The sequence below is a fragment of the Enoplosus armatus genome, chromosome 20 (genome assembly GCF_043641665.1).
Source record: "Enoplosus armatus isolate fEnoArm2 chromosome 20, fEnoArm2.hap1, whole genome shotgun sequence".
In the NCBI taxonomy this organism is placed as follows: domain Eukaryota; kingdom Metazoa; phylum Chordata; class Actinopteri; order Centrarchiformes; family Enoplosidae; genus Enoplosus; species Enoplosus armatus.
The window spans coordinates 20,049,897-20,073,626 of record NC_092199.1 but is presented as its reverse complement, the minus strand read 5'-3'; the positions used below and the strand labels follow the sequence as shown (position 1 = coordinate 20,073,626).

General features: G+C 44.6%; 1 protein-coding gene across 1 annotated transcript in view; it reads right to left on the bottom strand.

Annotated features, from left to right (window-relative positions):
• Positions 1-23,730, bottom strand: part of gas7b (growth arrest-specific 7b) — a 46,933-nt gene that overhangs the window by 919 nt on the left and 22,284 nt on the right. The window contains 10 exon segments of the mRNA XM_070927286.1: positions 108-187; positions 4,207-4,330; positions 4,941-5,069; positions 8,495-8,573; positions 14,285-14,359; positions 14,584-14,699; positions 16,331-16,420; positions 19,596-19,649; positions 21,896-21,984; positions 23,220-23,297. Of these exon segments, the coding sequence (XP_070783387.1) occupies positions 108-187; positions 4,207-4,330; positions 4,941-5,069; positions 8,495-8,573; positions 14,285-14,359; positions 14,584-14,699; positions 16,331-16,420; positions 19,596-19,649; positions 21,896-21,984; positions 23,220-23,297 (914 nt within the window).

The window sequence follows — 23,730 nt, the reverse complement described above, 5'->3', positions numbered from 1 at the left end:
GAGAAGAGCAGTTTGTGTATTACGCCCAGGTCGTGAATGCCTACACTTCCGCGTGTCCGTCCGCCAGTTCTGTAAACTACACATTTCGTGAACACGTTGTTCCTTACCAGACTCGTGGTGACCATCTCCTCAAACCACTTGGACTGGGACTGGTTATAAAGGTCGACGCAGCGCATCAGATCGTCTCCTGTCGCGGGGAACAAAGAGAATACTGAGAAAGACTTTTTTAAAGAGGGAGAGACTGTCTCTGGGTGTGCTGCGCACCATTTCTTCACTAGGTGGTGCTACTACTCTAATATTCCCTCACAGCTGATGTGATACTATGACGCGCACGCACACACACACACACACACACGGTACTTGTTCCACCGCACTCGACTGATGCGATTATCCCAAATAGTGAAGACAATCTGGACTGATAGTAGATTTCATTATGATACCATGAGCAAGGATAAAAGGGAAAGGCCTAATCTGTCCTTTCATTAATGCCTGCATCCTGCTGCTGACAACAACAACAACAACAACAACACACCAATCACCTGTGCGATTAAAATCAGCGGTGCTGATCATTCGGTTCTCCAGCAGACGACTCTCTGCTGTGTCTGCCGAGACACCTGCTGCTTTATATTCACGTTGATATTGCGTCCTTTTAAGTACGTGAAGGCTAAATAGCTCAAAGCCAGTGTAGGACGTTGTGTCTCTCAAAGTGGAGTCTGGGGACCCAATCGGGGGGGCCTTCAGGGGGGTTCCAACAGAAAAATGACTGCCATCCATGGCGAAGAACACAAAATGCTTCCACGCGCTGCTTCTCGGATGATTCGGTGTCGTGATTGTCCGCTCAGGAAAAGCTCGCTGACATTACTGGCTTAGTTTGCTGATGGGTCAGCAGGGCATGAAATAGGTCAAGCTGAATTTTAGAGCAGCCTCCCTCGTCCAACTTACAGAAGCAATGACCCTTAAATCATGTTGTACACATTTCCCCAAAATCCAGCCTGACGTGTGCGGTATATTTGGAAACTTCTGAGTTCCCTACTAGAATTGAAAACAGTTTTTGCGGGTTTTGAACAATGTTTGGCCGTTCAGCACGAGTTCATAATGACAGACCTACTGTCGGGGTCTGTGGGATTGAAGAGGTTACTTCAACTATACAAAGTGGTACTTTACCCGGTTCATATTTATTCCTTTGCACCATTTGTATTTGTTCACACTCTGGCTTGTATGTAGACATCGCATGCACATAATGGTTTACCTTTATTCAGCTTTATTGTCCTTGTTTTTAGCTCTACGTCTGTGTGTGAAAGGAGCGGATCTACCGAGATTGATTGTTAACATGGACTTGATCTTCAAAAAGTTGTGGTGCTTCCTGTTGCAGCGCAGTTTACAGCAAACAGACACTAAGCTCCAAGCCTCTATAAATAGAAAGTGGGGGGAAAAATAGGAATACAATGCAATGTCTGTTCTGTTCATGCTGCAGATAAGCCCATCGCATCCGCCCTCCAACCCTGTAAAATACCCAATGTGTTCCTTCCTTTTACAATAAAAACCAAAAGTAGGGAGCTCCACGAAAGGCAGATCATGGCCTCGGGTGGTTGATATTAAAAACGTTAGGAAATCCCTGGCGTAGGTAGACATAGACGAGGGAACGCAGTGAGAGAGAGCGCGGCGATAACAGCTCTTTGTTATGAGCCGGCAGATGCTCGTGCTTTAGTTGTTTTGGCATCAGTCTCGTCTCCGCGTCCCTCTCGCCGTAGTCATCGTCACCGGCCACCAGCCAGACGCCACGAGCTCCCGTCAACAACTGCTGCTGTTTTTCTCCCCGGTTGCATAAGCAGCACGGAGGAGGGATGGCTCTGTGTGTGCGTGTGCATGTGTGTGTGAAGAGAGTCAGCTTGGATGGAGGACTCGTACTTGTGTGTCGTGCCTGGCTGAGTCATGACATCACAGAGTCTACATCTGTTTACTCTTAGCCAGTCACTCTCCTCAGGTCGCACACCTATTAAAAACTTTTACTAACCAACCCGGCTGCCGCTAACGCTACTTTGCCCCCCCACCCCTCGCACCCCCCTAACATGCACACTGTATTTTTTTTTTCCACAGCAGACCCAATGATAAGTGAGTGACTGCAGCTTGACGACGGCTAATTCCTTGTCCACGTTAGCCGCTTTTCTGCGATGGGGGGGGGGGTGCTAAACCAATCAGTGGCGGGGCTGACGAATCTGTCCCACTGTCGGTCGACACGGAAGCTGCTGTAGTGGTTGCTAGGAGACACTTAAAGTACATCATGTCAGTCAAATGTGGGCAGTGGTTTCCGAGGTCTGGAATCAGCTTCGAAAAAACATCCAACTTAAAGCACTATGCAACAAGCTCATGTAGGGCAGAGCGATAACGTCACAGTCGATATCGATATAAACATGGCAGTAAGTCACTAAATCTGGAGCTGCAGTGGCCAATCATTCCTGGTAGGTTACTTGGTAACGGGAGCTCCGAATTTCTATAGCTTACCCTCGCCATTGTCTTGACGAAAGATAAAAAAAAGTTGCCGTCGTGAGTCGTAAAGCCCTGTTTCAGAGTATTATAAACCACTCTGCAGTGTGCTGGCATTTGATAAGCTCATGAAAAACTCATGCATCTATCAACTCAAACTTCCTGGATCGCATTTCATGTCTCACTGGTACCTAAACAACACAGCGTGCTGTTTTAATGCAGGGCTGTTTTCGGCCTGAACCCCCCCGCAAAGAGTGTAGCAGAAAAACAAACCCCTGAGTGTGTTTAATTGAGCGCAGATGTGTTTTATTGCTTATGAATTCAACTGTATATTTGTAAGAGGAAGATGGGTGTTATTCCCTCTTTTCTAAAGTTACATGGTCTCACTTAAAAAAAAAAAAGAAAAGCATTTTAGTCTCATTTTCAGTCTTAAAAGATTTTGGGGGAAAGTGCTTGTTTCCAGTGGATTTTCACTCCAGTAGTTGCTTCAAACACAGCAGAAGTCACTCTGTAATCTCTCCAATAGATGAAATGGCTTCGTAGGATGAATATTTTTCTGCAGTCAGGTTATTATTAATGTGCATGTATGTCGTCCCCCCCCCCCCCCACAGGACTATGGAGTTAGTCCACGCCCACGCCTCTTCTCTGTCAGTCTGGTGTGAACACAGACGAGTCGAGTGGAGAATGTTTATGAGCCCCCCTCCCTCTTTCCTCCTCTCCCATCCCTCTATTGAAAAAAAAGAAAAGAAACTCTCAGTCTGGCTCGAAGTGCTGATAAAGCTCATGACTCACGTAAAAAGACAAACACAGCATCTCGCTTCACAGCGGCCGCTCCAACGAGGGGCTAAAGAAACACCGGAGGAGGAATATGGAATGAAGTCCAGTGAGTTAACCATTTAGTGAACAGTGTGAGTTCTGAGTTGTGGCTGTACTGAGGGCAGTGCTGACACAAACCGCTGCTGATCCTCCTCAGATGATCTCTGATAAAATGGAATCCTACATCTGGCAGGGAAGGACGCTTCATAGGTTGAATGATGAAGTCCAGCATCTGCTGTGCAGAGTACTATCGCGTTCCTGACTGTATTTTCTTTCTCACATTCTATTTAGCAAAGTGATTTAGAGGCGAGCCCAAACAAAGGGTCTGTCTGACTCTTTGGTCAAGAGCAACATATCCTGACGTCTGACCAGACTGCCAAGGATTTCATCCCCAGAGAACTCCCAATGTTTCTGGTGAAACTCCCAAAAACTCAGTACACAGAGTATCTATTAATCCAATACACAGAGTGCCATGAAATTAACTAAGCAGATTCATGTTCCACAGAGGATGAACCGTTTTGGTTTTAGTGACCCCATAACCTCTAGCGCCACCCTCAGGAACCATCATCATCATCATCTACTTTTGCTGCTAACTTGACAAGGATTCGATGACACTCTGTGCAGTTTGAGCGTTTTTCAGAGGCTTTTCCTTCCGTAGAAAAATCTGGGGACACACTTGAAAGCATTTTGAAAATAGAAATTACAGGCAAAAAAAACTAAACAAGCTCAGTTAAAAATTGATCAGTATCGCTAAAGCCACTTTTGGTCACACCCCATGTTTTACTCCCATAGAGCTTGCTGCGCTCCCTCCTACCTAAAACGACACCTGAGTGAAACTGTGACCCTCCAATGACTCTGCAGTTTGACCTTTGACCCCCTCTCCCCACCCCCACCCCGGGCTCTGACCTGCTTGCGTGGATTTCCTGCGGGCCTTCTTGATGTCTTCTTCAATCTTGTTGCTGAGTTTGATCTCCAGCTGCTGCGTCTTCAACTCCAGCTCTTTCTGCCTGTCAGACAGTGCTTTACGGGCCTGCCGGAGATAAGGAAGTGAAGTCAGAGACGGGCTCAGCTCTCACAGCAGCACGTATAGAAAACTCTTCATCCCGAAGCATGACACCCTCCTGTTATCCTGCTGTAAGTAAACGGTCTGCTTTTAAGTTTCAGGCAGCGTCATTCTAATTAAAGTGACAGGTTTGCAGCTATTATGATGTTACAGTCTGCTCCCATTCATCACAGTGATAATGCAGTCTGCTACAAACATTCTCAGCATTCATCCATCATGCAGTGTTGAAGCAGTCTCATGACAGCCAACATAGCCAGTATCTTATTTCCTGTCCTGCTTTAAATGCTCAATTGTCCATCAGATGAGTTTATCAGAGAGAAACTGCTTGGTTCCCGTCTCCGAGCTGCTCGGATGACAGATGATGCGAGACAGATTTGCAGTTGCCTTCAGGCTCCAGCCCACTGCTTTTCATTGTACGTATACAAAAAGCAGGGAACATTCCAAGGACGGGACACAGCCTTCTGCTTATGGGAGGGATGTGGAATTTTAATCACCAGCGAGATGATTCCTGAAATCCTGCTGCCGCCGAGCAGAAGGGCAGAACTGTTACGTTGCGGTTGCATGTGTTTGTGTGTACCTTCTCCACCGCTGCGTAGCGGCCGACAAGCTGCTTCCGTAGGTCGGCGATGTGATGGTCGAACCTCTTCATGTCCTTCTTGAAGTTCTCCCTGAAGGTCAGAAAGGGCTTCTCCACTTCACTCTGGAGCTGCTCAAACCACAAACAACCAACAATTCAACACCGACCGGCCGAGAAAGGCTGGTTTTCCTAAGTGTCAGCCCTGGAGACCTCCCTCCTCGGGACCTCGGTTCTGCAAGCTAATGTAAAAAGCAGAAGGACTCCAAGAGTGAGATGTGTTACTTGCTTCAGCAGCCATTTTCAGAGTTGTTATGTACAGGACTTAAAGTAGCATTAACACTTCTCCGTCCGCTTAAAGCCAAGCGATCTCAGAAGCTCGCTAAAAATAGTTTCTAGTTAGTTAGATTAGAAGTGTGACGGAAATACAAAATCCCCTAAATTAGTCAAATAAAAAACAAAATAAGAGGCTATACAATGGGTTAGGTAAAGTGCCCATTGAACCAGGTAACATTAATTAGTCCAGGGCTATAAAACCATGTGTCACAGATTCAAACCGCAAACCTCTCTTTTGTTGTCAGTGTTTGATTTTGGTGAATTTTTCTCCCTGTGTGCCTAAACACACACTGAAATAAAAACAAAATAAATTAAAAAGGTTCACTTCTGTGGCCTTTTAAAAAGTGTCCCTGCCAAGAATGAGAAGGGAACATTAAGCTAACACCTCACGCAACAAGCTAATCTTCAAAGGCGCACTGCCAAAGTTGCGTTAGCTATGATGAGTTTAGCGCTACGTTGGACATCGCTAAATTCGTTTTTGCACCTTGCTCACGTTAAAACACTAACATTGACTACAAAGATTTTTTTTTATAAAGACTGGAGATGAAGTTAGATTTACCCAGTTGTACTTGAACATTTCACTTTCTGCATGGCTTTGTTACAGGTAGGTTTTTTTGTATGTTAGCTTAGCATAGCAATTTTCCCCCCCATCAATGTTATGGTGCTGGTACCTTGTTATCCAGAGCTATAAGGAGTTTAAAATGCAGCGAAAGTAAACCTATAGTGCCACGGGAGGAAAGGAAGTGACCGCTGGGATGAGGAGGCAATTTTGGTCTAGCGGCCACAGCTGGAATTGCGTGTCATGTGACGCACACTGGCTCAAAAGACTTTCTTTCTGCTGTCATTACAAAAGAAATGGACTTTGCGTGACCACAATTTGAGCCATAGGTCCGAATAAAAATCGAAGAACACCTTTTCCACGTTCGCCCACAGTGAGAAACTTTCATTGGAGTGAAAGGGGCGCCATCTTGGAACACAATATCCACTTCTCTTAATACAGCCATGCTTCACTCTGGAGACTGGAGACCCTGCGCTCCTAGTTTCGCGTTCTGAGGCAAAAACATTGTCAGTGTGAGCTTTTCCATCTGACAGCCTCATGCTGGTGCTGAAATAAAGTAGGCCAGAGCTGTATTCGGCTCCTCAGCTTCTCACATTCAGTCGAGCAGTGTCGCGTGAGGACAGCCAGTTTGCAACGGGACAAATACAGAATAGAATGCCTCGGAAAAGTCATTCCCACTCAGTTCTATTGTTCCCCACACGAGGCTGTGGTGGCATAGAAAAAAAATTCATGCTCAATTTGGTGTCACTCAGTGATGACGTGACGCGTTCACTGTCCAAAAGCATGCACGACCATTGATTACTTTCGGATTCCTGATAGCTGAGAAGAATAAATCTGTCAGGAACCTTTATTTAAGTGTCGAAAATCCAGTGACTCTTCATGCATACAAAGTGGTGGTGAATTAAAATGACTTACTTTCCCAGCAGCAAGTCATGAAAAGAATTATACTATTTAAATTTCAGTGATGATTAAGTTAACAATCAAAAAGGGAAATCACTTCAATACCCCCCCCCCATATCTATCTCTATTTAATCATCCAAAAACCATAATTAGCTCCACTCCCTGTAGTCGTTTTCAACATTATGTCATCATCCTCGCACACTGAGCTAGTTTAGATGGGAAATGGTTTGATTTTGGGAGCCAAACAACAACCACAACATTAGATATCAACATTGCCTCACTTCCTTCCCCCGATGTCTGAATAGGTAAAGGAAAGTTAAACGATATGAAAATGTGCCGCTCCAAGAATGTGACAAGATAATATCATTTCTGAAATGAGTAATTTGTGAGTAGTAAGCCCCGTAACTGGTTATTTGAGCCTAATAAGCGATGTGGCGTTCTGCCCCAGCCGTCAGTGATGAACGAGATCTACAGCTCACCATCACTCAAAGTTCATTTCCACTCAAATCCTTCCTTCTCCTCCGAGGACCTGGAACTGCGCCGCACATCTGTGCATCTCTGGAGGATAACATCACCGACTCCATTTCCTCCCTCGGCCCAGCTGTAATCCTGGCCTCTATCCTTCCTCTTCCCCCTCTTAGCTCCCGAGACAAACCCAACTGGCGCTTGCGCTTCACGACCCTAAAATTAGGAGAGCCCCCCTCACCTCGGAGCCAGTGGTGGAAGTGAAAACGTGAGGTCTCTGAGGACGTCACGGCCGGCACGGAAAAGGTGGCGGGTAACAAATGTCAATACGAAGCCTCAGAGTCATATGTGTGTGATTCAGAGCCATCAGGAAGCCCTTTGCTGTATATAATCGCATTAGAAGGCACTCTGCCTCATGAGTCACACGTGCTGTAGGCTGCAGAGCCCACAGTCAATATGGAGCCACATTCTGTACAAGAGGCTCATAACTCTACGCAATGCCAATCAGTTTTGTATTATAAGACTGTCTAAAATAAGACATGTTGTTATTCACTTTGTATACGCTTAAGATTGAGATTTTTCTGCAATTTGTTTACAATTCTTGAACAGTTTTGTTTTGGAACCCCAACAAAGCGACCTATTCAGTTAAAACCCATAAATACATCATACAGTATATGAAAGATATACAATCCAAATTAACTTTAGTTTGCCAGTGTCATTAAGGGCTGGCCTCATGAGCTCCTCACAGTGAGGTATACAGATTTTAAGTTTTGGGGGAAAAAAATGACATTACGAGAATACCGGATTTGTACTTGAGAATCAGAAACTGTGCTGGGGGAGAACAAGTTGCATCGGTGCATTCCTATTTCGTTAAGATAATTATGTCAAGATCCATTTTCTATGTGCAAAGTGGAAAGAGGGATGAGGCGATTTCCACATTTTTTTCAATTTTTCAATCATTTTTTCCCACAGTTTTATATCGGTCAGGCTCAAAACCCCCCCCAAAAAAACCAAGACGTTTTTTTTTCTTCTGTTTTACAAATTGTGTTACACATCGAAATCATTGAGATGTTAAACATTACATGACCATCGCAGCTCGCATTTACACTTCGGTGCATCCGAACACGAGGTTAGGTCTGCCCCACACAAACACACCAAAAGCACAAGTTCAACGTTAGCACATTAGCTGTTTGGAGGGGGGGGAGGGGGCGTTACAAATACGCATGAATGTAGGTTTAAGCACGGACGTCAAGCAGGTAGCAGCTTATTAGACGTGGAGGAGAGTGTGATGAATTACCTTTGAGGAGAACTTTAGGTGAACCTCAGCTTCGTCTGCCAGGCTCCTCTTCAACTGGGCCCAAGCCTCCCCCAGAGTCCTGAGAACAGATAAGGAGGAGGATGAGGGAGAGTGTGTGTGTTTAATATCTCACACAAGAAAGGACCACACACACACACACACACACACACTTTTTACATAAAAGACATGCTGAGAGGGCAGACAGTGTTGGGGAAATAGTGTAGGGGGGTGCAGGGTGAATCCTATCACACACACACTTACGCACGCAAACACACAGACGGGATCAGCAGCAGAACCGGTGCAAAAGTTCACGGATACACAAGTAACCAATAAATCTAGAGGGCTGAGCTGAGGTCCACAGATGATTGGGACATATGGGACATGAGATACGGCTCAGCTGCGCGCAGGGGGGGGGGGGCATAACACTGAGAAGGCTTGTATTGTTTTGTGGATAGGCATTCAAATGAAGTTAGCATAAAAATTACACACAAAGTTGTCTTTTTAACAGGCCACACATTCGTTTTGACTTAAAGACAGCGAATGATTCATAATTAGCCCCGACAGGAGAGCCTCTTCATATCTCTCCAAGCTGCGGACTGTTAAACAATCAGCCAGCAGGCAGGCGGTCACAGCCACGAGGCTTTGGGTCTGGGACTGACAGTCTTTATGGGTAAGCGGGTTACTTCAAAGCATCGCTCTAAATGGAAGACATGTGTGGAATTCCCTCAGACTGACACCCGTTAACATTCCTGACACCGTCAGAGTGGAGTCTAGACACCTGCAGCTCCACGGCACCAAGAGCGGGTCGACTTCAGAGTCTCGCGCGTACACACACACACACACACACACACACACACACACTCGAGTGTTCAGAGCACGGCCCGATTATTTATTTTTTGAAATAAATAATTTTTTTTTTTTTAACACTTTATGGTTTCACACATTCAGGTCCAATTTCTTCCCCACGGCCTCGGAGGACGGCTCAGTGACACACAAGCACAAGCGATGGAATTATTTCTGAGCGTCGCATCGTGAGCGCAAATTATTTCAGATTCCATACGTTGCTCACGCAGCGCACCGAGGACAGCCAGACGAGCGGCTTCTGTGTGCGCGCTCACATGCGAATGACAGCTGATGTTGTCTTTCTGTTTTAGGCGGGAGCCACGGTGGTTTGGCTGCAATGAAGAGAGTTGTAAACATGAGTAGAAACAGCCACCTACAGAAAGTTCATTAAAAAAAGGTGCCCTGTGGAGGGTTCTTGTAACATATAAAGTTTCTGTTTTTTCCGCCAAAACACACTGTGTGTATCCTTGAGGTCCAACAACATTTGGAAAGTTCGAAAACCTGTGTGGTTTACATCTGTGTTTACTTGCTAGCGGTCTTCTTCTCCCCTGCCTTTGTTAGGGTTAGTGTGACACCATTGGCAGGGCTGTGTGTCGCGTCAACCGCATTAGCACCTCTGCTTGCATGTGTGTCCTTGTGCATGAGAACAACAACAACAACAAAAATAAGTTAAAAAAAACCCCAAAAAAACAAGGACCCCCTCATAGAAACACTGCTCTGCAGCGCTACTAGTGGACAAAAACTTCACAGGGTACCTTTAATTAACAAACAATTCAAGGAAAGAGAAAATAAAATAATAATAAAAAGAAATCTGGAATAATTTCAAATAAATGAATTAATCCATTATTCATTTAGTCTATGAACTATAAACACATGTTAATATATCTTAATCTTAATTTTGCTGGAAAAATCTAATTTCCTGGAAACCAGAGAATCTGTAACAGCGACCTCATCCTGCACTAGTAGGTATGAACAGAAGATCTAACCCTTGTTCAAATAGATAACTATAAACACTATAATAGCTATTCATTTATTTTTGCAGCAGAAAGCTAAGTCGTCTGTCTACTATCACGCTGTACGCTCGTGATGACGTCATTTTACTTTACGTTACGTAAGGTGAAAAACGCGGTGGATAGCTGTTTGCCTGATCCTGTTCAAATCGATCAAAAACTAAAGCCATAACAACTAGAGCACGCATTCTTTTTGCAACAGAAAGCTAAGGCTTCCATCTTGAGCGTTAACAGGTTGTGCGCTCGCGAGGACGCCATTTTACGTTACGCGCGGCACGAAACGTGGCGTGATGTACGGTGGCGCCAGAGGAGCCAGTAGCAGAGAAGAAGAAGGTTGATGGGAAAGTCAGAGGGATATTGAGAAACTAAAAATTTAGTAGTGGAGTGTTCATATTCTGTTCATGTTTCTACATTTAGAAATCTTTTGGATCAATATGTTGCGTCATGTCAAAGTTTGATGAAAAAACGTGCGATTTTAGTATTTTCTTTATTTATATACTTTTATCAATTATTATGGTATGTTGACTTACATTATCTTTGAGCTTAGGTAGTGCAGATTTTAGGGATATGAAGCATTTGAAGACACTCCAAGGAAATCACAATCAATAAGACCATTTCTATTCAAAGGGTTAACCTAAAGCCATCATAAATCTCACCCTGCTGCCCCTCCCATCAACTCAAACAGATATTTCCATTGGTTAACACTTTCCCCCAATGTACTATGCCCCTCCCAAACATGTTGTTTCTGCAGGAGTTCAACATTTCAAGCAAGTGAAGAAGCTATTTCATGGTGTTTTCAATATGGTTAACTCGAGCCAGGCCAGACCAAAAGCTCCAACAGGTACAGCATGTTCTCCACCTTAAAAACATGCGAGCTAGAGGAAAGAAGGCCTTTGGTTTAGCTGCAAAGGTTGCGCCACTAAGTAATATACATCTGCCATGTCCCTGCAGTCTTACAGTCCCCAGTGACAGACAATATACCAACAAAATACTGTATCTCAGGGAAAAACTCATCTCCTGCCATGGGCCCTCTCTCCATTCAACAGAACTGATACAGGGCATGACTGGTAGCAGTGAAAGGTGGTCACACGCCTCGCAGCCACATCTCGAATAAAACAAATGGTAAATTCAGGAACAAATGGACGGTTGGTTCTGGGTTGCGGCCGGTCGGACGGTAGGAACCGACCAACAAAACAGCGATTGTCCTGTCTGACAACAGAGCTGGCTGAGGGAGAGAATAATGAAAGTATTGTGTTGCACTTTCCCGGGTGTGGGCCGACTGAGCCGGCTGGCATAATCTGGATTCTATATGGGACAATTCCATCCCACTCTAGCCCTCTATCACCATGCTAACATGAAGAGGGGTTATCTTGTACGCATATAAACAGTGCAGGGGAGGGTAAGCCTTGCTAAACCTTGTTTCCATTCCCTCTTTTCTCTGCCTGATATAAATGTTTAGAATATGTAATTACAGTGAGTCCATGTAACTTTTACTAAATTCAGAATGGAGCGCCACAGTAGAGGAGAGTTATAAGGTTAGCTAACACTAGCTAACATTAGCCACCATAAGCAACTGGTCACACCAGGCCAAGTTAGATGGCGGCAGCAAAACACCTTCACGTATTCAGCTGAGCAAGGGTATGTTTTGTTGGTCATGAATTAGGTTTTATTCATTTATTTGCTTTTCAAAAGTTACATGGTCGTGCTTCTCAGAAAACTGATGCACCAACTGTTAGCATCTGTTAGCCTCAAAATTTACGAACCACTAAATTATAACAGGTTACACACAAACTAGTTCTTACGTAGAGATTAGGTATTGCAAAATATTCTCATTTTCTTGCCGCTAGGTGTAACTGCTGCGCAGCTGGCCGAGCAAGCTGATTGACGAGCTTGCTAGCTCACCAGATTATGAATATTACGAATTATGAGCGACAGCAATGTTTGATAAACCAACATCATTGCGCATTTGAACTTTGATTCAAGACGTGTAGAATATCCATCAACCTGGCAAGATTCAAGTTAGGTAGCATGGAATTCAATTTCACACAATAATACGCGACTAAATGGCGCAATAAGGTCTGTTTGATAAGGTAGCGCAATTCGAAATTTCACAATCGCTCTAAACTGCATGAATTCTATCTATTCTGAAAATCACATTGCTCTATGTGTGCGTATATAAACACATAAAAGTAAAGTTAATTTACGAATGACTCGCGGGTCAGTTTAATATAACTGTTCTTTCTTATCATGTTATGTTAGAGCTGGTGAAGCAGCAGCAGCAAGTTGGTCACGTTGCCGCGCGCTCTCGCAGCGTCCTTACGGAATCTCTTAACGAAGACGAGTTTAATAACGCTGCCGTAGGCGGCGCGTCCGCACAAATCACAGCTTCTTCTCTTTGTGGGTGTCTTTAGCCGGCCGTGCCCCTCTCCTCTCCGCTTCCTGTTAGTTTACTCTCCTGTGTTCCTGTGTCCCTTCGGAGAGTCAGACAAAGACTTGCCCTCAGCGTGATATCCCCTCCGCAGCCAAACTGAAGAAAAGGAGTGGCTGCAAACTCTTCCCCCTGCAGGGCTTCCCTGTCTTCCCTTTCCCCTACAACCCCCAACACACACACACACACACACTCACAAATAAATGTCTGCCTCCTCAAATCTCATTACCCTCATCTTCACTCTCACCCCCACCCTCCCTCCCCGTTACTTCTGCACCTCCTCTCCTTCCTCCCTCCGCTCTCTCTTAATAGCTGAAGTATGCTGCAGGACAGAGAACAAAGCATGTAGTGATTTACAGGAAGGCCATACTGTTTCACAGCATCGCTGACAGGGCCCCCCCCCCCCAGACCCTCCAGACCCTCCAGACCCTGACTCACACCGGGACGCCTCGCCTGTTTGGCTAAATGACCGGCTAGCTCACCGAGGAGCCTGTCTGCCTGACTGGCTAATTGGGCGACTAAATTCCACATTAGCGCTCATTTGCACCTACCAAAATCACACAGAACGGACTTACATCATGTGACTTGTGAAAGACAAAATGACACATTCTTCCTTTTAGAAATGAAAAGCTGAATTCATGAGCAACAAAACGCACTCCTGCTTAGTTAAATACACTCCGGTGCTAACGTTAGCAAAATATCTAACGTTGGACTCCAAGAGTCGACATGCGTTTGCCGACTTTTCTCTAGTTGAGCTACTGTTACGCTGCCTTTTAGAATTGTATTGAATCATTTAGTCATCCTGTAATTGTCACTTGCACAGAGGCCATTGTCGGGGTCACTTTACATGGAAAGAAGCAGCCATATCTGCTGAAACTGCTGCTCTAAGGCCGTAAAATGTCTAAATATATCACATATTATAGATATTTCATTTAAAATGTTAGACACGGAAAAATCTGCAAATCTGGTGGGAAGTTGGCAGCAGTGAATGCTTGACATTTTTACTTGACAGTTTAAATTACATGAACATTTTCTTTTGGGGTTTTTTTGCCATTCGACTAACCTCAGCACTTATTTGCACTCTCTCATCTACTCCATCACTCGCAATATTCCAAAGCAACGTACCTTTTTTTCAACATTTACATATCTTCCCAGATTGTCAGTCGTCTGACACCGAATGCCTACCAGCTTCATGGCCGCTGCCCCTGACCTCTGACCCCCCGGGAAGAAATATGCTCTATGTGGTGCAATAAAAGGATCACATTAATATTATTACGAAATGTACTGTGGGGGAAGTCCAAAAACACAGTAATTTACGGCCTCCTCGTCTCCAAAGCGGCTGCATAGTGGAAAGACTTCTTTTCCAGTGTTGGACGTGTATGTTTCTTTACTTTTGTTTTTTTAAATACTGATTAACATCTTCTAAGCAGCCATGCGTGTCACAGGTCACTCTGTGATGAGAGGGGTTTGTCTTTCTCCTGCATTCCCTCAAGGAGGAAGGTCACTCACCCTTCTTCCTGGCTCGCTAGAGGGATCTGGGAGAGCTTGGAGAGATTCTTGGCGTACTCCTCTTCTATCTTTATCCTGAGAGGGAAGTAGAGACTTTCATTACCACACAGCCTTTTACGCAATCTGCCCGCTTCCATGTGTGTTTCCTGTGTTGTGCAACACATTGATGTACATGAATGAGCACAAAAAAAAAAAAAGGGGAAAGGGTTTGTCTTCATGACAGCTGTATGGTTTTCATGGTAACCGGAGGATGAAGTGTAAAAAAAGAAAAGAAAAGAAAAAGACAAAGGAGCCGATACCTTTCTCGTATGAACTCGGCCATCTCTTTCTGCATCTGTTTCCCCTTCAGCTGTTTCTGCAGCACAACCTCAAATCCCGTGACGCAGCCGTTGCCCTGGGGATCCTTCTTATCGGTCTACGCGATAAACACAGCAAGCACACGAGGAACACACTGAGCAAACAACAAACGCTTAGCAACAAACATGAAAACGTAACACCTTGACCAACTAGCTCGGTGAAGTAAACCGCCTGCTGCGTGCTACCCCCAACAACAGCAGTGTCAGATAAAGGCTGCGTTAACTGAAGCACTAGCAGACAATTCCACCTCGGACATGATGGATATGATGTTGGCCTGGGTGAAAATGAATAGGTTCAGTTGTAACAAGGGATTGACTGGTTAAAGGGTCAGCATCAGTCAGTGTTTACATGCATTGTAGCAACCTTATTTTGAACTTAATTTTAAAGCTGCACTAATCAAATATTTCTGGTCTGAGATGTGAAAGGTCTCGTCTGTAGCGACACAGCGACACAGTCTGCAGCTTTCGTCAGCTCTACGGAGTGTTGTAGCTACTTTCAGCCCATTGTTTTGGTTTCAACGACCCACAGATTCACTGTTTTGGTTCAGCCCTCTCATTAACCTTGTCCAGCGGCTTCTCTAATCCAAATAGTGCATTTCAGGCAACAGCAAACGTGCATGTAAGAAAAAAAATAAAGAAAAAAAAGATTATAAAGCTCATAAACTCAGTCTAGGTCCTTTGAGAGTCACATGGTTCACCGAAACTGACTTTTTCCATCACAACCTGCCATGACCTCTCCACTGTCTTGGCTCGCCCCCCCCCCGTTGTCACCTCTGTGCGCATGACTGCGGCGCATTAGCCCCACACACCGCACCTGGTAGAGATTACAATGCAGGCGTGGAAGATGTCCTAACAGGGCCGCGGAGGCCAGCTGGCTCGCTGCGCTCCGGCCTAGTTTACATGTAATGTATTATCCTGCCGCGCGTCCCGTCGGTCGGATCTTATTAAAGCCGACGCCGCTTCTCAGCACGCGGCACAGCCACGCATGAGATAAATATGGAGTCACGCTGAAAGATGAAAAGGAATCCGGTGATGTTTTTGTTCACATGGGCTCTCTGGGATGTTTGTTTAGTGATTTAATGGGGGAGAGCGGCGATGTCAACAGAGGCAGAATCACTTTTTGCAAGGATTGTTTTTCTTCTTTCTTTGGTTGCTAGTTACTCTCCTCAAGTGTCCTCATCTAGAGCTTTTCCTTCTTTCACTTCCCTCTGTTTGGTCCCCTTTGTCTTGGTTTGGAGAGTTCTTGTTCCAAAACAGAGCATAAACTAAAAAGTGAGAGCATCTCAGCGCGTGGTAAAGCACTGTAATGGTTAAACTCAGTGCTGCTTTTGCACTGTTTTTACTGCCTTATTTACAGGCTTTTGGCATCGTCACTAGGCATGTAGTATATTGTTTTTTAGGCACGCCATACATTGTTAGGATAAATTAAGGTCTCGAGTTAGGGGCAGTGTCTGTTTTTACATGTTTTCTAAATGAATGTCATCAGAGAAAGTGATGTAACTGGAAAGTCGCGCTGATTCCAGCAGTATATGTGTGACGACGAGCTGCCTGAGAAGTGGAGTTGCAATGGTGTTCCGGTGTTGGTCTTGGTCTACCTTGCCCCCCCCCTCAGATGAATTACAGCCAGTTTGTGCCATGGGGCAGTAGACGGGCTAACTTATAGCCTCTTAAATGTTGAGGGTGAATTTACCCAGAAGTAGTCGCAGTAGCTCCATTCGCTTGGTTTCAGCAGCTGTTGCTCCGGCATGCAGGCCATCGACGGGAACGTCACGCAGTTAATCTGAGAGAGAGAGAGAGACACAGAGCGAGAGAGAGAGAGAGAGAGAGAGAGCACCACAGGGAGGGCAGTTTAATGGGGCAGTTTGTAGTATCATGACAGGCGACTTAGCTTTGATGCCACTGTACTGTACAGCAGCGCTATTAGTGCTCCATGTGTTGACAGACAGTTTATAGAAGTATACACACACACACACACACACACAGACCTCTGCTGTGGTATTCAAGGTAGTCTGCACTCTTGTTGCTTTGGCAACACTCTCATCTCGGCAGCTCCGACAACACACCAAAGTAAAGGAGACATTTTCAATCGACCCCGTATTGTTCCTCCACTTTTCTCTATCCGTCCCGTCCTTGGGGACACTGCTGCCAACACAGAGCCCCTGCGGTTTCTCAGCCTTCTTGGGGACCCATCCTTCAGCTCTCTACCGCGACACTCTGAACTCCTGCTCTGGCCCGGAGCAATCAGCGAAATGGATTCCCAAACATCGCCTTTAATTATCTCGGCGCAGTTAATAGTCCGCTCGTTCTCCCAGACGCAGTGGCGTTGAATCTGTTGCCTGCTGCGAGCGGCTTGGTTCTGCTCTGGGGTTACGCTCAATAGCAATGCATGTCACTCCAGAACTTTCTGTGCTCGGGTGCTCAGTGCAGCGCTTTTATGTTTTCCCTTTAAACCTCTAGCATGGTAAGGGAAGGCAGAAGACAACCGCCTCTAACGTCTCTGCTTTATGGAATGCAGTCACAATGCAATTCTCCCAAAGTGGTGACCTGTCGAATGCGGTCGCATCCAAAGCAGCTGTGATGTCAGGTTTGGCGGAGCAAGCAAAAACTCCGGTTTGCAATGAAAATGCAGAACTTGCTCTGCAGATTCTTCAGCTGCCAATTCAACTTGTTCATGACATGGAAAGAAGACAGGAAATTGAACTCATTTAAAATCCATGTCTTCATAATAAAGAGATAAAAACAGACACCAGGTTTAGCAAAGACTCCGGGGCAAACAACAGGAGCTTTATCTCCTCTCACATACATTCCAATTAACCTCAGGAGGTGAACAGCCTGCAGCGAGGATACTCTGTTTCTATTTTAAAAACTTCAGTGGCACCAGAGAGCAGCCTTGTCTAATTTTTTTAGAGCAAATCGACAAATACAGTTCTGCTGATGGGTTTTCCAGAACCAATATTCAGATTGAAATGCAAGAAGGAGAAAAAGGCCTCTAAGTCAACCTTATCTTGGCTTATGAAGCTTATAATTTGTCGGAGGGAGTGGCTTCCTATTTAATCGCTGCCGAGGTCCAGAGGTTGACAGCTAGCAGGGCTTTAAACTGACCCCCGTTTCCTTTGGTGAAGATGAGGGCAAGGCTACTTCCAAAAGTCTCCAGTAAAGGGCTTAGTTTGTTTGCATTCACACGCACGTGCGCGCGCACACACACACACACACACACACACGCACACTGCTTCCAGCGCTTTCTTTCCTGACCTTTGGTGACCTCGATCAATTGACCATTCAGTCTCAGCTTGACACTCATAACTAGACACGGCATTCCTGCCAAGCTTTGGATTTCTCCACATATTGCAGCAGTGTGCATAATAAAAGACATGCAGTATCATATATAACAGTTTGGGGGGGAGGGTGATGTTAACGGTTTTTCGGCCTTTCAAACAACAATAAAAAACAAAACACACGACTGAACTAGCAAAGGAACGGATTACAGTGTGTTTATCTGCTCTAACGTTAGCGTGTCCGGGTAACTAGCTTACTACTCACAATACGAACCTAATGTTACCTCCAACGCAGTTAGCACATCATTAGCTGGTTGCATCACTTGCGTGGTTACAAGTTGCGTTAGAAAAAGCCTCATTCAGGACTGGAACATCCACTGCATGGGAGCTAGTGCAGGATGCTACTGTATAAGGGTATATGCTAACGTTAGCAGCTCTGTTGCTCTTTACCGGATTTGGGGAGTTTACACTCTGCCAAACTTGTTATCCAAGATGGAGTTACGTTAGCAAAACTCACTGATTAGTCCTCACGCTCAAAGCCTTTTCTATTGTAAAAAGGAAACAAGCGTTTTTCTACAGTAAGCATCCTTTTTTTCCCCCCTCATAACATTGTGCTTTAATACAGCTAACTAGCTAACCTGCATTATAAGAATGCTTCTCCATGATTTCTAAAACCCTTTTCCCTCGTTTTAAAACAGAGACACATTTCCCACCAACTCACAAAGTTAATGCTAGTTAGCTAAAGCTGAAAATATCTGCGAGTGACAGTTGTCTTTTTAGCTAGCAAAATCAAAACTTTTGTGTAAATCTGTCTGAAATAAAGGACCCATTGTTTAAAAAAATTATCAAAAATATCAAGCGGTAAATCTGCCACTCTTATCATTATAAGTTGTGCTGTGCTGGAATGGAAAAAGGGCTTAGCCAAGGGTCAAATTACCTCTTTAGATCCAGACCCGTACAGTATCAGTAGCAGTTAAACTGGTACCAAGTGTAGCTCGCCTCACCTCTCTTTCTCTCATGTTTCCTGTTTTAACCATCTGCTTATCAATAGCATCACCCTGGTTGCTATGGAAGCTGAGACTTGTGGTTTTAAATGTACAGTGAGGGGGAAAAAAAACAAACAAACAAACAAAAAAATCCTAAGGAAATAAAAGTCAGAGAGAAATCCTCCATAACAGCAGAGCACCTCTGCTATTTACCGAGCGTAAGGCCCGACGGGATGCGACGACCTGACAACAGAGGAGAAATCATCTGGATGCTGGGTAGGATGATGTCATTGTGTATCTGTATACTAGCAACAGGAAACAAGCACCAAAACACTTCTCAGAGCAGTGAATGGATAGGAAATACAGAGACAGCAACACTGAGGAGGAATTTAAACACATTTACAGCTGTCATATACTCAACATTTAGTTTGTATATTGTCCCAATGTGTTCAATATATGTATTTCATGTCCACAACTGATGCAGCAAACATGTATCTGGAATAATACAATCCCACCTTGGTAATCTGCGCTCCTGGAAATTGCATTTTCCTTTATTATCCTTTTCCAAACTTGGGAAAACAAAAATACTTAAGCTCTCCCCTGCTGGTATCAAATCTGGTCCTTCGGGGCTACTGTAGAGAGCCGGGGTGAGTTCACGGTTAGTTAAGAGTTCCCGTTAGTTGCCCCCACTTACCGTGACCGTGGTCTCCTTGTTCTGTTTCCTGGTGGGCGACGTTGATCCCGGGCTCTGCAGAGAGAAGAAGGACCCGCCGTCAAAACCTCCGTCCTCCGTGTCAGACATGACTGCTCAACGTACACACACCGTCACTCGCACGCACACAAACACAGTTGTTTTCCTGGCGAGCGCTGTTAGCGTCTGTCTGGTGTTCTCTCTGCTTCTGCTGCTGCTGCTGCTGCTGGTGTGTACGTATGTGTGTTAGTGCGTGTGTGTTGCTGTGCAGAGTGGGGAGGATAGTTCTGCAGAGCAAAGCAAAGCATGGTTGGCTTTCTCTCTCTTTGTGTGCGAGTGTGGATGTGTGTGTGTGTGAATTCTAACAGTTTAGTTTAGAATAGAGTCATTTCCAGTGTCCTGAGATAAACCAACAGTGTGTGTGAGTGAGTGCGAGTGCATGGAGGGGACAGCAATTAGGATATAAGTATAAATATAAAGTGAAATGAAAAGTGTGTTTCTATTTTTTCTGAATGACTGGGTGTCTGTGCACCAGTGCAAGATGCAGAAAAGGAGAGAAATGAGAGCGAATAAGTGGTGGGCGGATCCTGTACAACTGCACCCTGGCTGCCTGGTTAATTATGATCAAGGGAGCAGATACTGTAGGAGGGACTAATCTGCTCCAACTGCCATCAGCCCCTCCATTAATAATAAGAGGCAAAAGAGAGAGGCGGTTTGATCATCCGAAATGTGGAAAGACAACATACATCATTATCGTCAAACACAGGCTGCGTGTTATCTGTGACTTATTTCTACGACGCTAGGATGCCGATCATTTCAGAGTAGGGCTGGGTATTGAACCTTAAAGCTGCACTAATCAACATTTTTATATTTACAACGGATTAAAAGTCCACGTGTAATATGACGGGGGGTGCTTGTCGTGACAAATCCACAAAGAACTATCCCCCAATTTTATTATTATTTTTTTTATATTTCAGCCCAGTGTTTTGTTTCACGGCCCAGCTGCCAAAACTTTACTGTTTTGGTTGATTCTCACAGGTCTCATCAACTTTGTTTCCAGCAGCAGCAGGCAGCTGTGTCAGATAGATGTGCTGTGCGCTGCCTGCCTAGCACCAAACGGCAGACAGATGAACGCTAGCTCGTGAACGTGGTGACGCATTAAGCAGCTAGAGCCAGATATTTCTTTCCTCAGGAGTCGGTGGAGGCCAAAACAGGGCTAAAAGGAGAGTGAATATTGGACCTAAATTTGTCAGGTGGCCAGAAACACAATATTCCTCTGTGTCTGTAACATAGCCATATCAATTTTAAAAGGCCACAGTGTGTCAAACGCATGTGATTTTCGGCTTGCTGATCAAAAGTTGAGAAAGATTAATTGCAGCTTTGAAACTTTTTGGTACAGACCAAAATGTGTTCAGTGTCCAAAAACATAAAGTAACAAAACCCTGGTTTGAAGAAACTCTACAGCTCCAAGGCTCATCCGATCCTCTGAACATTGGATTGGAAGAACTGACATATGATTGCCAAACTCAAAAAACAAGTTCTTAAAAAGTTTTGGAAAGACAAGAGTGCCACTTGGCCGTTCATCCATTCTGATTTCAAAGTCTAAAAATGTGACTGTGCTGCTGACTGCCATTGCAGGGCAGGTTGAACAACCTACTAAATAAGGTGGAGAGGCATTGAAAGGATGATTAATTCATTATTGTTTTCTGGTCAGAATAGCAACCAATCATTTCATAATGATTTGGATTCTGGCCGGGGGACCTTTGTGGCATAAGCTACGCTTTACGCATGGCTGTCATCCGCCAGTAAACAGAGTAGAAGAAGTAGAGGTTGCGAAACCAGGAACGAAACGAGTCATGTTGGCCATCTAACCCATATACGAGAGAAAAGTTAAGAGAGATCCTCAGGAATTTGTTCTATTGGGCCAGTTTGAATTGTACATTCATGTAAGCTAGCGCTGCCCGGAGACCAACCTCCTGGATTGGAGTGTGGATCAGAACGGTTCAGTGGAAATAGCTCATCAGTCACGTGAGTTAAACGCCGTTTCCATATCCCATTTGGCTCGTCAACTCGTTTTCGACAAAGGCAAAAACCACCTCAAGCGAGGGGGGGGGGCGGTATCTAAGTTTGTCAAAAATGCAAATAGTGTGTTCTGCGCGTGAGGAATGTGATGTAAAAAAGGAAGTAGAATGACATTAACATGGCTCGATGGAAACTTTTTTATGCTCACTCAACAAACTTTTTAGACTTGTGTGTATTGTGTTGTCAAGGAACGGGGGATAACAATAGTCAGACAGCTTTACCTGTGGCTCTGTACTGCTCTTCCTAACCAGACTGTTGTGTGAATGCTCCACATGATGCAAGGGACTACCACCTGAGTGAAATCCATTCACTGGAGAGAGAAAGAGAGAGAGAGAGAGAGAAAGAAATTCCATTAGTTCTTTGGTGCCTGCAGATGTATGCTGTAAACTTGTGCTGGTCCCGGGAGAATTCTTTACGAGTCACACCAAGCCGGTGCTGAACTGTCTTTTCGTTTTCCGCATGTCTTTAACGGGTCAAAAACAGAGATGTGTTATGCTGGCTATAAATCCATCACTAAGTTTGAAGTCCTTCCGAATTTCTAGTGACTAAACTAGTGACTTACAAACTTGGGCTGCACCATTGATTAACCTTAGTAATATGTAAATGACGATGCTATGTAAACAGGAAGCTACTGTAGCATCATTAACTGCCATGCAGAAATACGAATTCACAAAGTTTAGAATGAGTGGGAAACGTCCCATTACACTAACCTAATCAACTAATGCTAACGCTATTAGCTTAACGTTAATGTAATTTGAGGCCCATTGTGATATTTGTATGAGATGAATTTTTAAATCTTCCCAACCGACATCATTATTAAAGTTTTGACCAGCGAGAGTCAGGTCACATATTACCGCCTTTGCTCTTCAAACTAAACAAGTCACATACTAGCAAGCTAAAGTAAGTCTTGCTAGTTGGTTCAATCAGCTCCACAACAGTTACAACTTAAGCTAGCTACACAGCGGTTCCTAGCCTAGGTATATTAGTAACAACGAAGCAGTTTTTTGGTGTAATACATTTTAATTTTGTCATTTCATTCAGTAGATCTCCGTTAAGTACACTCTTACTTTATAACTAAGCAAGGTTTGAACTTGTCAACAGCTGGCGCAACGATAAATGTATCAAAAACCGCTCTTTTACCATGACTTTCCGATGAAAAGTATCGCTGTATGCTGCGTGGTCTGAGGCGAAAATACAAAGTCCTCTACGATAGAAGTGGTGCAAATGAATGAGGGCTGCTCCCAGCATTCGAGCACGTCTTAAGAGTGGGGAAACGTCTCGCAAACCTTACTGGCGCTCTCTGTTTATCTGCCTTAAGAAGCAGGGCCAAAGGGAAGGACAGTGGCAGCCTTAGTTCTGCTGGTTGAGGCTGCAGATAAAATTAGTCACAGGAAGTGTCTGTGTGTATGTGTTCGGTGTGCATGAGCGGTTGCTTTGTGCCACTGTGGCATTTTAGGAGAATTCACATGCCCCAGGGCTCTAAAAACCAGAGGACGCTGAAGTGATGGAGGGTTCAGATGGATTTCGGAGATAGATTGGTAGTACCTGCTGGCAGGGAGTTCTTGTGTCGGAGGGAGGTCTTGGGGGTCCCCGGTGCACTGGACGGCCTCTCCCATGTCGTCTCTTGAGTGTTTGGGAGAAAAGGAAGAAAAACAATGACATTTTGTTAACAGTTAGTGCTGGAACCTATTTGTGGGCAACAATAAGAAGAAGTGATTCCATCCTCTGGTGCAAACTTGGCACTTGTTGCAGTCAGCAGACTGCAAAACAAAAAACAGCGCAGATCTTACAGTGTCCTACAGTACAGTTGTGGTGATGACTGGCCTGACCACTAGACTGAAATGGCATTTTGTTTCTCTTCATTGTGCTCATGTTTTGGAGTGGGGTCTATTTTGGTTTTTTTGGGTTTTTTTTTAAATACGATTGAAGTGATCGGTTTGGTCAAGTGATATATATTTAGCATGTAACAAGAAATAAATCAATAATTAACACAGGGACACATGATTAGAACTTCATTCCAATGTGTCTTTAAGGGTAAATATTTTTGGGGGCACGT